We start from the raw sequence: 13,987 nt of genomic DNA, 5'->3' as shown, positions 1-13,987 counted from the left end.
CCGAGTCAAGAGCCGCGCTCTCTACCACTAGACTACGGAGGCGTGGTCTAGTGGTATATCTAGCGAGAATAGAATAGTGTGTGAACTGAAAATAAGATATAGATACAAAGATTAGCTCGACAATGTTCCTTACGCGGAAGATTAATACGTTAGGTACATTACATTATAGCCAAGATACTGATAATAATTAATAATATGCGCTATTGGCGTAAAGCGCTTTTACCTAGCTGTTAGAAGGAGACTATAGGGGAGGGTCTTGTCCGTCTTACTGTCTTTACAATGGTTTTTTTTATCTTTATTTTTTTAAAGGGATTTTTGTACAGAAAGACGATGTCAATCCCATCGTACCTTATGCTAAATATAACAATTTATAAATATTATGCCGAATTATAGCTAAAATTATATAGCATTCTAGCAGCATCAGAAGAAGGCTCAGCTAAAATGGTATGGAATATGCCAATATTACATTTGATTAATTTAAAATCAAGAATCAGCTTTTCTCTTAAGTTTGCGTTCCGGGAACACTCCATCAAGCGGTGGTAGATATCATCCCGCACACCACATTCCTCACAGTTGAGCGACTCCACTTTCTTCATTAAAAATCCAAAATGTTACAAGGGATGTGCCCGGATCGCAATCTACATGCAGTGACTATTTGCTGACTGAGAACCATGGTATGGTAAATCAAATAAAACGCTCTACGAGTATTCTCTATTACACACAAAATACGTCGAAAAATTTACCATTATTACATTTAGCGTAATTATTTATCATAGTTATCTGTTATGGTACTATGCAAAGATATCCGTGCTATTTGGCAATATAATACTTTAATACAGGGGCTCCCAAACTTATTTTGTCTACTGACCACTTTGAGAACAAATTAAGTTTTAGGGCCCCCATTGTTTTAATTTAAAATTCATACACATGAAATAAATCACCCCAAGCCTCTACATAATGCCCCTATATTTTTTTTGGGTCCCACACCGACCTTTAGACCTTCAGCGCCCACAAAGGGCGTTGTCGTCCACTTTGGGAAAGGCTGCTTTAACGTGTGTAAATCCGTGTCGTAAAATCCGGAATGCAAGTTTCCAATCCGTAAATAACGAACGAACGCGCCAAATCGAAACCTTTCATATGAGGTCTTTCGGAATTGACTGCCTTTCCGCCCGGGAGTAATCCATATCGAGCTCAAAACTTGAATAGGCGTATTGAGCCAGGTTCACTCACTGAATTTCACACAGCACAAGTCTGAGAATTTACTCAAATTATTTTCTACTTTACTTTCTTAGGACAAATTACAAAATTTTTGATTTATGGTGTCCCTTTATTTCATGGATATAAATATTTAATGTGATAAAACAACTCAGTTTGTTCACAATATATACCATAATCATGTATTACGCTTAATTAACTAGATTGGCAAAATTTATTCTGTATAAAAAAATGAGTTTGAGTTTGAGATGTCGCCCGCAACTCCGTTGCGCCAAAATTCGTTTATCGCGTGGGACCGTACATTTTTCCGGGACAAAAAGTATCCTATGCCCTCGGGACTCAAACAATATTCATACCAAACTTCAGCGAAATCGGTTTGGGCATAAAGAGGTAACAGACAGACAGCAAACTTTCGCATTCTATTATTATTAGTATGGATTACCAATAAATAATAATAATTAATTTACACTAAGTCATCCAAATTAAAACGTAATAACAAATAAGTAATAACCAACACGGTTTAATGCTTAAAACTAGAATTCTAATAAAAACTGGTTTTATATCTAATAGCTTAGATGACCTAAACAAATTAAATAGGTATTAAATTATATAATATAAAAATTTACTTTCTTACTTTGCACCATCACTTACACTACTGACACTAAAACGTATTTTTACCAATACTTGTAATTTTATTAAATAACCTTTTACAAAAGGTAAATAATTTATATACAGTTTATTCCATAAATATGCCTTAGGGACTGTACTACGTGTCCAAATATAATTTTCAAGGCCAATTCGTATTGCGATGCAAAATATTATAATAGATACTAAATGTTTACCTTATATAAATAGAATAATAGTAGAATAGGCAATTAATATAACAATTTTATGCTGTTATAATTCAATAAAACGGTGAATCTAAACAATTATTCTAGTTTTTTAAATGCGAAAATGTGCTTGTAGGTCATCCCTCATCTCACATGAGGCGCTGATCAGTTTTTGCTAAAATTTGGTATAGTGACATTTTAAGTTCCTGACACAAATATAGAACGGTTTTTAACCCTGAAAATAAGATTTCTGCACAAAAAACGTATTTCGGCGACACTTAAGGATAACTATTACACGTCATTTACCTCTTCACGCCCAATTTGAACTTCTGAATCAATTTTGCTGAAATTTGGTGTGGAGAAACTTTCAGCCCCAGCCCCGGGAAAGGATACAGGCATTTTGGCGCAACGTCCTAGTATATTATAATTCTTAATAAATCTTCTCTTAACTAAGTCGATAATACTCTTCCAGTAAATAAAATCAATTGGAATAGACCATTAGTTATTCCTAATCTAGGAAACCTGAAAGTTATCGAAGCCGTGTGAGCGCTGAATCTGCTCTAATTGCGGGATTACAAGTGCGGTGGGGATAAGCGACACCTGGGCTTCGGGGATACCATAAATGGGTAACTTATTTACCCCGATTCTGGGTTAAAACTTTAGGCTCAATTGGTAATATGCGTCCGCCCCGAGCGCGCGGTTGGCGGCTACAACGCGAGGTCACCAGCAATTTTTATGTAAGTAACCTCTAGAGCAGCCTTTCCCAAAGTGGGCGATAACGTGCCCCCTTGTGGGCGCTGGAGGTCTAAAGGCGCGGCGGTGTGGGACCCAGAAAAATAATTGAGGCGTTGTGTCGATGCATGGGCTGAGATTTATTTTATCTAAATGCGTTTAAATTGAAATCATGGGGGGCGCAAATTTACTAATTGAGAACAAATTATGTCTTACATAATTTGGTCTCAAAATAAGTTTGGGAACCTCTGCTCTAGAGGTAAAATATTAGGGTCTAAAAACTTGGACTTTGAGGTGGTCTGGCAGTGGAAAGCAACTATCATAAATGTCCGGCAGTAAGAGATGAGATTTTACCGAAGGTAATACCAGACCTTCCGAACTGGATACCTTAAAGTAACCGCGTCCGAAACTTTCTTACCAATATAGGGGTCATAAACAGGCAAACTTTCAACTTTTATAAAATTAAGTCTGGCTGTCGCTAAGCCATATGGTGGCATGGTCTAAGCTTACAGTATAATGCCGTAAAACCTTTTATATGAATTTTAATGATAGCTACAAAACAGTTGTAACCCAGTTTTTAATTAACTTTAATAAATTCTGAGTTAATACTTAATGTGGTTTTTTGTGGCAAGCTATACTTTACGCCAAGGATTTAAATGCGATTTAGTACCTGCAGGGAAGATTAAATGTACCCTGAGGGATATTCATACAGTCCGCAAATCCCATAGGATGTGGTATAAAATAAATTTCCTAAAAACTGTATGTTAATGTAATAATAACAATAAATAATAATAATAATTAACTTTAGGATTTTTTGTAGAGATTGCTTAGTAGCAATAAGTACACACTTTGTACATCAACAAGTAACATATTTATTAATGTATCTTTCATATTGTGTCTGTATTTTGGTGTGCAATAAAGATTTTTATTATTATTATTATTATAAATTAAAATTCACTGAACAGCTCTATTTTACGAAAATCCGCCTCAAGGGGTTAAACGTCGGTTGGAAGTTTATAAAATTATTATGAACGTCCTAATAAATTTTTAAAAACTCTACACCTAAAGGGTTTAAATAGGAAATCAAGATTGGTATTCCAAGAATGTTATTTTTACGCGTGCGTAGCCGTTGAATAAAGCTAGTCTTACATAAGTCAAGTCTAACTAGCACACGAATATTCTGGGACCTCCTTTAACGTCGATGTTTGAGTAAAATATTTGCCTGGAGTCGGGACCGGTGAAATGGAAATCGCGGACTAATTGCATACATTGCAGCTGCAATCGCTACTGTTGACATTAGCGAGAATCGAGATAACCAAATTATGCGGATATTCGATTACAATTTTTCCGATCCAGTAAGTATCCATTACTTCCATATCCATACATACAGACAGCCATAGCCAGACATACAGACAGATACACTTTCGCATTTATAATATTAGTATATATTATAAATGCGAAAGTGTATATGTCTGTATGTCTATCTGTCTGTCACGCCTCTTCACGCCCAAACCGATGAACCGATTTTGTTAGGTATGGAAATACTTTGAGTCCCGAGAAAGGACATGGGATACTTTTTATCGTAAAAATGTACGGTTCCCGCGCGATAAACGAATTTTGACGCAACGGAGTTGCGGGCGTCATCTAGCTTATCTTATATCTTTAAACGAGCATCGGCTCCATCGATTTTCATGAAATTTAGTATATAGGGGGTTTCGGAGGCGATAAATCAATCTAGCTAGGAATCATTTTTAGAAATAACATTGCCAGCAAAGCTCGGTCAAATAGCTAGTTATTATTGTATGTGTCTTTCACCTTAACAAGACAGGATAAAATATGAGTATGCAACTACTTGTACCTCGTAAGTCGTCGTATGTTACAATAGCGTTGAAATACGAGCTGGAACAAAGAGCTATGAGATATGTTAGCAGAGCGATATAGTGTAACATGAAAATATTACTTCCTAGTTCATTAGGAACTAACGGCCGTTCCCAATATTTGATCTATCTCTGGTTTTGCCCTACTAGAGATAGGAATAGCTCACATTAGATATTAGGGACATATATTTTATGTCAATTCAATGTTAGCTGCGATCGGTTGTATGTCAAACCAGAGATAGATTGAATATTGGAAACTGCCGTAAATGGATTAAAATTATTATACTACTTAACTGAATTGACATGCCTTTACTGAGTTATAAACTTGAAATTATACATTGATATTGTACAACGTTGTAAAATGTTTTTTTAGGTAAGTTGTAGCGATACGGAACTCTGATAAATAATTTTCAAATTTTAATACTAACATAACAACTTCACACGCCATCTTTTATTAATTATTATTAATAATTATATTTTATTTTTATATTGCAACGCAAATTGTGCGTCTATATTGATTTGGAGTCTCGACACGTGTACATTTTTAATTCCACATTTTCTATTTTCATTACTTATCAGTTATCTAATTTAATAAGAGTGGGTTGCACCAGACACGGCGTGGTTAAAGTTATGTTCAAAGTTATGGTTATAGTTAACTTAACTTTAACCTTAACTTTGATCACAGAGATTGACAGATGTCTGTTGTGTTTAATCAATCAATCAATCAAAATCATTTTATTTGCTTAGGAATATGGTACAATAAGGTGTTAGTTTTTACATTTTCCACATATTCTACTACAATGAGTGTGCAAATATTACTACAAACTACAAAGTACTAAGTCATATTAGGTTAATGTCAGAAGATTTATTACATAGAAATAGAAATGTCGATAATTAATTATTAATTTATTACATTACAATAGACAGGTGCATTTTATATTTTTTAGAAACATTTAAGTTACACATTAATTTTGTTTAAATTAACTCATTCATACTCGTAATATTTTTATCATCGAAAAATTCATTTACTGAATAATACATTTTGTTAAGGAGCCAGATGTATAGTTTATTTTTATATTGTTTTATAGTCAGTTCTTTGAAGCAGTTAGGTAATTTGTTATAGATCCGAACTGCCATACAATACGCATTTTTACTACAAATGTTGAGTATTTGGTCAGGTATAACAAGTTTATGTTTATCTCTACTACTTTTTGTTGCTAAGTTCATTATTTTTTTATTAAAGCTACAGGTAATGGGATTGAGAGTATAAAAAATTGAATTATCCGCAAAATCGACAGAAAAATATAACACTGTGAAACATAGTAAATTTTCACAAAAAATCCATACTAATATTATAAATGCCAAAGTGTGTATGTTTGTCTGTCTGTCCATCCGTCTGTCTGACTGCCTGTCTGTCTGTTACATCTTCACGCCCCAACCACTGAACCGATTTTGATGAAATCTAGTATGGGGATATTTTGAGATCCAAGAATGGACATAGAATACTTTTTATCCCCGAAAAATGTACGGTTCCGCCGCGATAAATGAATTTTGGCGTAACGGAGTTGCGTGCGTCATCTAGTTTAGATATAAGTATGAGCGGTTACCGTTCAGATTATTTGACATTTTGCACTGTAGTTAAAGTTACAGTTATATAGTTAAAGTATGTTGGTGCAACCCACCCTAAGAATGGAATTTTTGTAAATTTTAAAATATATCATCTGTAGTTAACTTTTAGTTCTTTGAATTTGTTCTGCCTCTGGAATACGATTTTATTCAGCCTTACTTGTAGTTGATATGTACGAAAATAGAGGGCGCTGAGCGTTCTCTACATCGCGCTATCGCTTACTCCTAAGTCATTGCTCAATAGTATTACACCAAATGGTAGTAGGTATTGTATAATACATTAAAATTAGCAAAGAAATAATTTTTGAAAGCGGCGCTTGATCGAGCGCCGCGTCGTATATTCATAATCTTTACAGCCTTGCTAGACTTCTGAAATTTTCTCTTCATTTTGAATTTTTGTAGGTTACTAGCTGTTGCCCGCGACTTCGTCCGCGTTAACATAGATATTACTTAATAACAAAGATGGATAGTTTTCCCCTTTTTGTGGTTCCTTATACAAAGGGTAAAAACGGGTCCCTATTTAAGCAAACGTCAAACGCAAACGTCAATAAACTTTCATGTTTCTAATATTTAAGAAATGACGGAATTTAACCCCCTTGGGGGTAGAATTACCAGAAACGCATAAATACGTATCCATTCATTTTTAAGCAGTAGCACAAAAATAAAGTTTCATGTTTCTAACTCAAGAAATGACGGACTTTCATTCAAAGTTTCAACCCCAATTTCACCCCCTTGGGGGTAGAATTTCCAAAAACGCTTAAATACGTATCCATTAATTTTTAATCAGTAACTCAAAAATAAACTTTCATGTTTCTAACTTAAGAAATGATGGACTTTCATTCAAACTTTCAACCCCTATTTCACCCCCTTCGGGGTAAAATTTTCACAATTCCTTTCTTAGTGGGTGTCTAAAAAAGAAATGACGGACTTTCATTCAAACTTTCAACCCCTATTTCACCCCCTTCGGGGTAAAATTTTCACAATTCCTTCCTTAGTGGGTGTCTACTTAATAAAACAACCCTACTCACCAAGTTTCGTTGCTGTAACTTTAACAGTTTTTGCTCAGCGATGATGAATCAGTCAGTCAGTCAGTCAGTCAGTCAGGGCATGTAATTTTATAAGTATAGACTACAATCTCAATTCTCAAAACACATATGTCGTATCGCATTGAAAAACAAATACAACAGCAAAATTGCGAAAATAGAAACGACCGTCAACGACGTCTGCCCTCACGTGTCTGCCCGCACGCACGCACGCACCAACGCCTAACTACGGTGAGGCGTTGGGTCACGTCGACTATATTATTTTAACGTATTTGGCGAGCGGAGGATTCAAACAAAATACATAAATTAACTGGAGTTGAATTAAAAACTGTATTAATAATGATAATTTATTTCTTTTTATCGTATTTATTTATTCTTTATCAATAGGTTTTTCATACTAACTTTCAACCCTTATTCCACCCCTTTAGGGGTAGGTTTTTCGGAATTATATTTGTTTTTTAATAATTAATAATAAAATTAAATAAATATTTTAGGGGGACTCCCATGCAAAAAACACAATTTTTTCCAACTTTCAATTTATAACGGTGCGGAACCCTTCGTGCGCGAGTCCAACTCGCACTTGGCCGATTTTTTGATCCAGATTGGTAAGGGAAATGGAATGATTCAAGTGCGTGCCGAACAGACATCAACATAAGAGATTTTTTATAAGGCTTTTTCACAGCACAAATCTTACGAGTATAAAATTACATTGCATAGATTATTACTAGCTGTCCCGGCAAAAGTTGTTTTGCCCTATTATAGTATTTCGCCCATATTATTTTATTGAAGTGACTAAATAAGTATGGCACCATGGCAACGTCCATCGCTATCCCGTCGCACAAACAATGGTCGCCGTCAGTCTCGAGTTGTAATAATTTACTATCGTTTATTCAACAAAATATGCACTTATCAACATAAAAAGTAGATGGTGTCCGATTCTCAACCCTAGCCCATATAGCCCATAGCCCAAAAGTCTGTCGTCTGCGATCTCCCTAAGATTCACGAAAATCAGTCGAGCCGTTTCAGAGGATTTCAACCACGCACACCGTGACACGAGAATTTTATATAAGTATATTAGAATTATATAAAGATCAAAGGAACGGATTGAGTATATCAACATCACTATTCGTTGTGAAATCTAAAAAATATACAGGAATACAATACGACAATCGAATAATATTGGCACTTAATATTTTGTCCAATAGGCCAACAGTCCAATGCTATACGTGGGTGAGCCATGCTTCGACATGAATGGGCCGGTTCGACCGGATAAATACCACGTTCTCACGGAAAACCGGCGTGAAACAGCGCTTGCGCTGTGTTTCGCCGAGTGAGTGAGTTTACCGGAGGCCCAATCCCCTAACCCTTACCCTATTCCCTTCCCTACCCTCAACTATTCCCTTCCCTTCCCTTCCCTACCCTCCCGTATTACCCTATTCCCTCTTAAAAGGCCGGCAACGCACTTGCAGCTCTTCTGATGCTGCGAGTGTCCATGGGCGACGGAAGTTGCTTTCCATCAGGTGACCCGTTTGCTCGTTTGCCCCCTTATTTCATAAAAAAAAAATAGGCCAAAAGGTCCCTTTCCTATAGACTTATAGAGTATAGACGATAAAAAATATCCTTATTTCTGCATACGACCTTTTTACCATGGTGCTTTATTATTTTATATGTACTTCAATAAAAATTTCAAGCAAGAATTTTCTCACTAACGACTATATTTTACCTCGATCAAAAAATTGTTGCTGACAGGTTTTATTAATGCATAGGTATTAGGTTGATATTAGGTGACCTAGTTCGAGTACTGGCGAGGTAAAGACCTAGGGCAATTGGAGTCGAATTGGAATTATTCATCTATGCTGTGGTCTATGACTGACATAGAGCCTAATTTACAAAGGCTTATTATTAGGTGCCATATAATGGATAATCGGTCCAAAATACTTAAAAGAAAGTTTATTGTTAAGGTTTTGTTTGAAAACCGTCAAAAACTTATTTTGGGGGGCTAGTGATTTGTTTAAAATATTGTCTTGTTTTTTATAATAAGTACTTACCTATTTTAAAATACTCCACCTGTATCTACAGATAAATTCACTGGTAATATTTTGACTACGTATTTCAACTGTGAAGTTACCACTTCTGTAGTAGTAAATAGCAACAATTTGTTTTGAAGGTTTTTTTTAATTGGCTTATAGAAACATTGCTCTAATTCATTCGACAGTCGACCTACCAGGCGACACAGACACGATATAGAACAATAAAAATTTTCAGCAGCATTACGGTCCAGCATATTTATTTAAATTGCATTATTTTCTTTGAAATGTTTGAATGAAAAAAAAAACATAAATTAAACCTCTCTGCAATACGATAAATATATCTGAACCTCAAATAAAGACACAGTCATTATCTAAACAATGTTTTGTTAGACATTATCGTCCATTTAGAATTAATTTACCTCGAGATTTCTGTGTGTGTCGATCCTTATATCAATAGCATTATGGTTTCTAATTGAAAACTGCACGAACAACATAACAGATACAACCGTTGTGTTAGTTAGAAGTTCTACGAAAGCTGAAGTTATGCCATTGACGTAAGGCCATGTTAGAGGTAAAACAATTCTAAACGAGACGGCACAGTAGGAAATCTAAACAGCGGCATGCAACACTGACTACAGCTAGGTACGTACCCACGACGTCGGCGGATACCGAGGGAAGGGCGCGATCGCCTTTGTGGCAACATTACTTGGCAGTTCATACTTCAGTCCTCGCTTCAGGCGCTGTTTTCTTCTCTCCCGCGATTTGGCTCTTATCATAAGAGCTGCCTGCATACTTGCCAGCTTAGAGGCCGTGTTTACCGCGGTCCAAGTCGCCGGTCGCTCGCACTATACACTAGCGTAACTAACTATTCGCTCACTATAGATCACAGTATATAGTTCGTTTAGAATCGAGTTGTAGGCACGAGAAAAGGCTATATTACATTAATCACTAATTGAATTTTACAGCTAATCGAATCGATAGATGCCTTATAGTGATATGTGCGAGAAAAACTATTGGAAGCGAACGGGATTTGGCGAGTCGACTGGCGTGCTATGTCTCGTTCCGTTCGTCGAGGCGCAGTCTCTGATTCTTCGACACCTGCCACCGAACCTTCTCGCACAAGCGTTCCTGTCTCATGGCCGGCCCGCTTGGTTCACTGCACGATCTGACACTCTCCCGACGCGCATCGTATACTGTTCCTGCACCACGAAACGTTAAACCGGGAACGCGAACGTGACGTCGAACGCATAGTCTCACTTGTGTCATGCTAGCCTACATACGTATACATCGAAATAAACCAGTACATCGAATACTATATTTGCGAACAAACTTATAAAGCCCAACTTACACACTAACTTCATAAACACAACACAGGTACATTACCTTCATAAAACACATGAAATTGCACTTTACACACCTTATGCGATCAAAAAATTCATTTGCTTCAAAAAACCAAAAAAATCACACTTCACAGTCACAATTTCATGTGTTTATTACATCAAGTCGTTACAATATCATGCTTATTCTAGTCTATTCGAACATGGCGGCGCCGCTGTAGCAGCGCACGATAGCGCCATCTAGTTCGAGCAGACAACATCGACACAACAGCGGTACCTCGACGACATCGCATGGCGATTGCGGCTCGGAGAGAGAAGGGGGCCGCGGGGGGGCGAGGAGGCGGGACTCCCAGTGCTGGCAGGAGTATGCGCGGACGCCGGTCGGCGCGGGGTGGACGGGGCTGTGGCCGGGACTCGGCGGCACGGGCTGCCGGCCGTGTTGGCGCGCCTACACAACCACCGGTTCATAAAAGGAACACTAGCAAGTCAGTCTGTGAGAATGCTACGTCGATGTCTTACGTAAAAGCGACTAAAGTAGTCTATTACACCGATTGGCCTCCAACTCAACTCGCAGCGTAGCAAGCTGTATTGAGTGGGTAAAGTCTTTTTCAAAATGATCTAGTTCCAGTCACGATAAAAAAATCATAATATTCTCGACAAGATTGAGATCTAAGTGTCTAAACACACTAGGGCGAAGTTACGCGGCGGAAATTCCGCGTGGTTACATCCGCAGTGTCAAACGCATACAATATACGGACGGAACGCGACGGAATCATGTGGAAATTCCGCCGCGGAACTTCGGCATAGTGTGTTTAGACACTAAGACTAGGTAGTTGCGTAAGAAAATGACGTGAACTTCTGGCAACACTGACTTGCAAGAACATGTTTAAACGTTGATCGCTTATAATTTCATGATATAATGCGTGTGACTGTAGCTACTTATAAAACACATGCTGACTCTAAAACTTGAAATCTGAATACTGTAATAAAAGTAATTTTTCAAAATCTAAAATGTAAGCATGTGAAACTGCACTACTAAATAGTATTTACTAGACTAGAAGTAATTTTCGAAGCAAATAGTAAAGTACACGCTATCTATCACTACAAAACTTTAAACTCTGTGAACAACATTAGTTCTAATACTAATATTGTGCTCTGTGATACTATACTTTCCTAGACTTTCATCACAGACAGTCAAATACAGTAAGACAATTAATCGATTTGTCACTCACAAGAACGCAATTAAAAAAAATAACCCAAGTTAAAATATTTATTCATATACACTTTTCTACGTGACTTTATCAACTAAACATTCAATATACGAAAAAAATGAACACTGTTGTATCACGACTGTACTTCATACAACAAGTACAGTCGCAAACACAACGGCCTTGCGACAGTATTATTTGTCACTGACGTTTGTCAAGCTCATGTCACGTGGTAAATCTAGTTTGAACAGTTTCCAGGAAATGCACCATCGGACACAATAAAGTCCGGTGTCACTGTATTGTACCTATTGTTCTAGGAAAATCATCCGTCAACACAATGCTGCATCATATTTCATCGTTACTGTAGGAAAATAGAATTTTGAGTTTAGACAATGGTATTACAATAGTTTATGCTTTCAGGCATAAGCTTTTACGTTGCTTATTCATAACGTAAGAGTTGACTTTTTATGCTTGAGTCATCCATTTCATGATTTTTGTTGTGTTTTTACTCAAAAACTATTGCGTTCGTGTGAGGTCAAATCGATCTCATAAACTTCACTGTTCTCTCCAACCTGCCGTATTTCTTCATATTATGTTTTTCTTACGTAAGGCTGCTTACACACCAACACAACGCGAACCGCAATAAAGCGTCTGACAGAACTGCCTTACGCATTAAACGACAGGGTGATATTTTTGTTTAGAATCGAAATCGAAATTTTCGATCGACAGCAGAGTTAATTGTTTACTGCATTAGCTACTATCGATAGCGAGTTAGACGTCAAAAAATTTGACATAATGCATTGCAAGTCAAATCCGATTCATTTTTGACATTATTAACTTTTTACGTAAATTGATTGGCGCCAATTTTGTATGGATATTATTTTCAATTTTTACTCTTTTCTGCCTGACTGTATTTTATTGCGGTTCACGTCATTGGTGCGCAAGCGGCCATTTTGTTTGTTTACCTTACGGCCCGCGAGCGACGCGCCGCCCGCCGCCGCGTACATGCACCGCGCTCAGCCGGCGCGCCTCATGCGGGCCGGAGCGGGCCCCCGCTCCACCGCATCCGTGCCTCTACCCTACACCTGCAACATCGATAGGGTTAAGGGTCTACAAAACTCTACAAAAGAATGTGAAGTGACTAGTTTAAAGAGGTCTACAAAAGTGATACCATTATCAGAAGATAGGGAAAAATAATTACTATAGAGGAGACTATTTTCACGACTAAGGGTCAATTCAAACCCCAACGCGACGCGTAGATATACAATAAACATTGGGTTAATTATAAAATTACTCAGCCAATACTGAGTAATGTCATAAGACTTAGGGTCAACGCGCGAAAGGGTTAAGAATCTACAGAAGTCTACAGAAAAATGTGAACTGGCTCGTCTAAAGAAGTCTACAAAAGTGATACTATTATCCGAAGATAGGGAAGAATAATTATAGAAGAGACTATTTTTACAACTAGGGTCAATTCAAACCCCAACGCGACGCGTAGATGCATTCCTGAATTTGTATGCATTTGACAGATTTGCAAATTGCAGGACGTCTCACGCTCACGAAATCTGTCAATTCAGCCCCCTTAGACAAGTGGCAAAACGCTAACGCTAACGCTACAAAATGTATGCGATTTGACATAAGTCATCGCTTCGCTAGCGAATACTAATGTCAAATCCATACATTTTGTAGCGTTAGCGTTAGCGCTAGCGTTAGCGTTTTGCCACTTGTCTAGGGGGGCAGTACAAATTTAGAATTAATGCATCTACGCGTCGCATTAAATCTCATCTGAAACGTCATCGTTGGTCTGAATTGACCCTTAAAGTCTGAGACGCAAATGTTTGAAAGGTTCTTTGGGAGTATGTTTTTAAGTACCTAGTCAGTTATTATATTATAATATTTGATTTACAGGACACAACATAACATAATTCATTCTTTCCCAAAGTGGGCGATAACGCCCCCTTGTGGGCGCTAAAGGCCTGGGATGGCCAGGTGTGGGAACCAGAAAAAAATGGGGGCTTTAATTGAAAAGCAGGTGAAACAACGGGGCCGCGGGGGCGCCAAAAATTTTTTTTCTCAATGTGACGTAGTG

At 37.4% G+C, this 13,987-nt stretch overlaps 1 protein-coding gene across 1 annotated transcript in view; it reads right to left on the bottom strand.

Annotated features, from left to right (window-relative positions):
* LOC121732417 overlaps positions 1 to 13,987 on the bottom strand; it is a 163,273-nt gene that overhangs the window by 40,928 nt on the left and 108,358 nt on the right. The window contains exons 2-4 of the mRNA XM_042122284.1: positions 12,864 to 12,983; positions 10,968 to 11,138; positions 10,004 to 10,625 (exon numbers count right to left, since the gene is read on the bottom strand). Of these exons, the coding sequence (XP_041978218.1) occupies positions 10,004 to 10,144 (141 nt within the window). The 5' untranslated portion in view covers positions 10,145 to 10,625; positions 10,968 to 11,138; positions 12,864 to 12,983. The remainder of the gene's footprint in view (positions 1 to 10,003; positions 10,626 to 10,967; positions 11,139 to 12,863; positions 12,984 to 13,987) is intronic.

This window comes from Aricia agestis, chromosome 12 (genome assembly GCF_905147365.1).
Source record: "Aricia agestis chromosome 12, ilAriAges1.1, whole genome shotgun sequence".
NCBI classification, from domain to species: domain Eukaryota; kingdom Metazoa; phylum Arthropoda; class Insecta; order Lepidoptera; family Lycaenidae; genus Aricia; species Aricia agestis.
The sequence above is the reverse complement of the archived record's forward strand: the minus strand, read 5'-3'. Positions and strand labels throughout refer to the sequence as shown.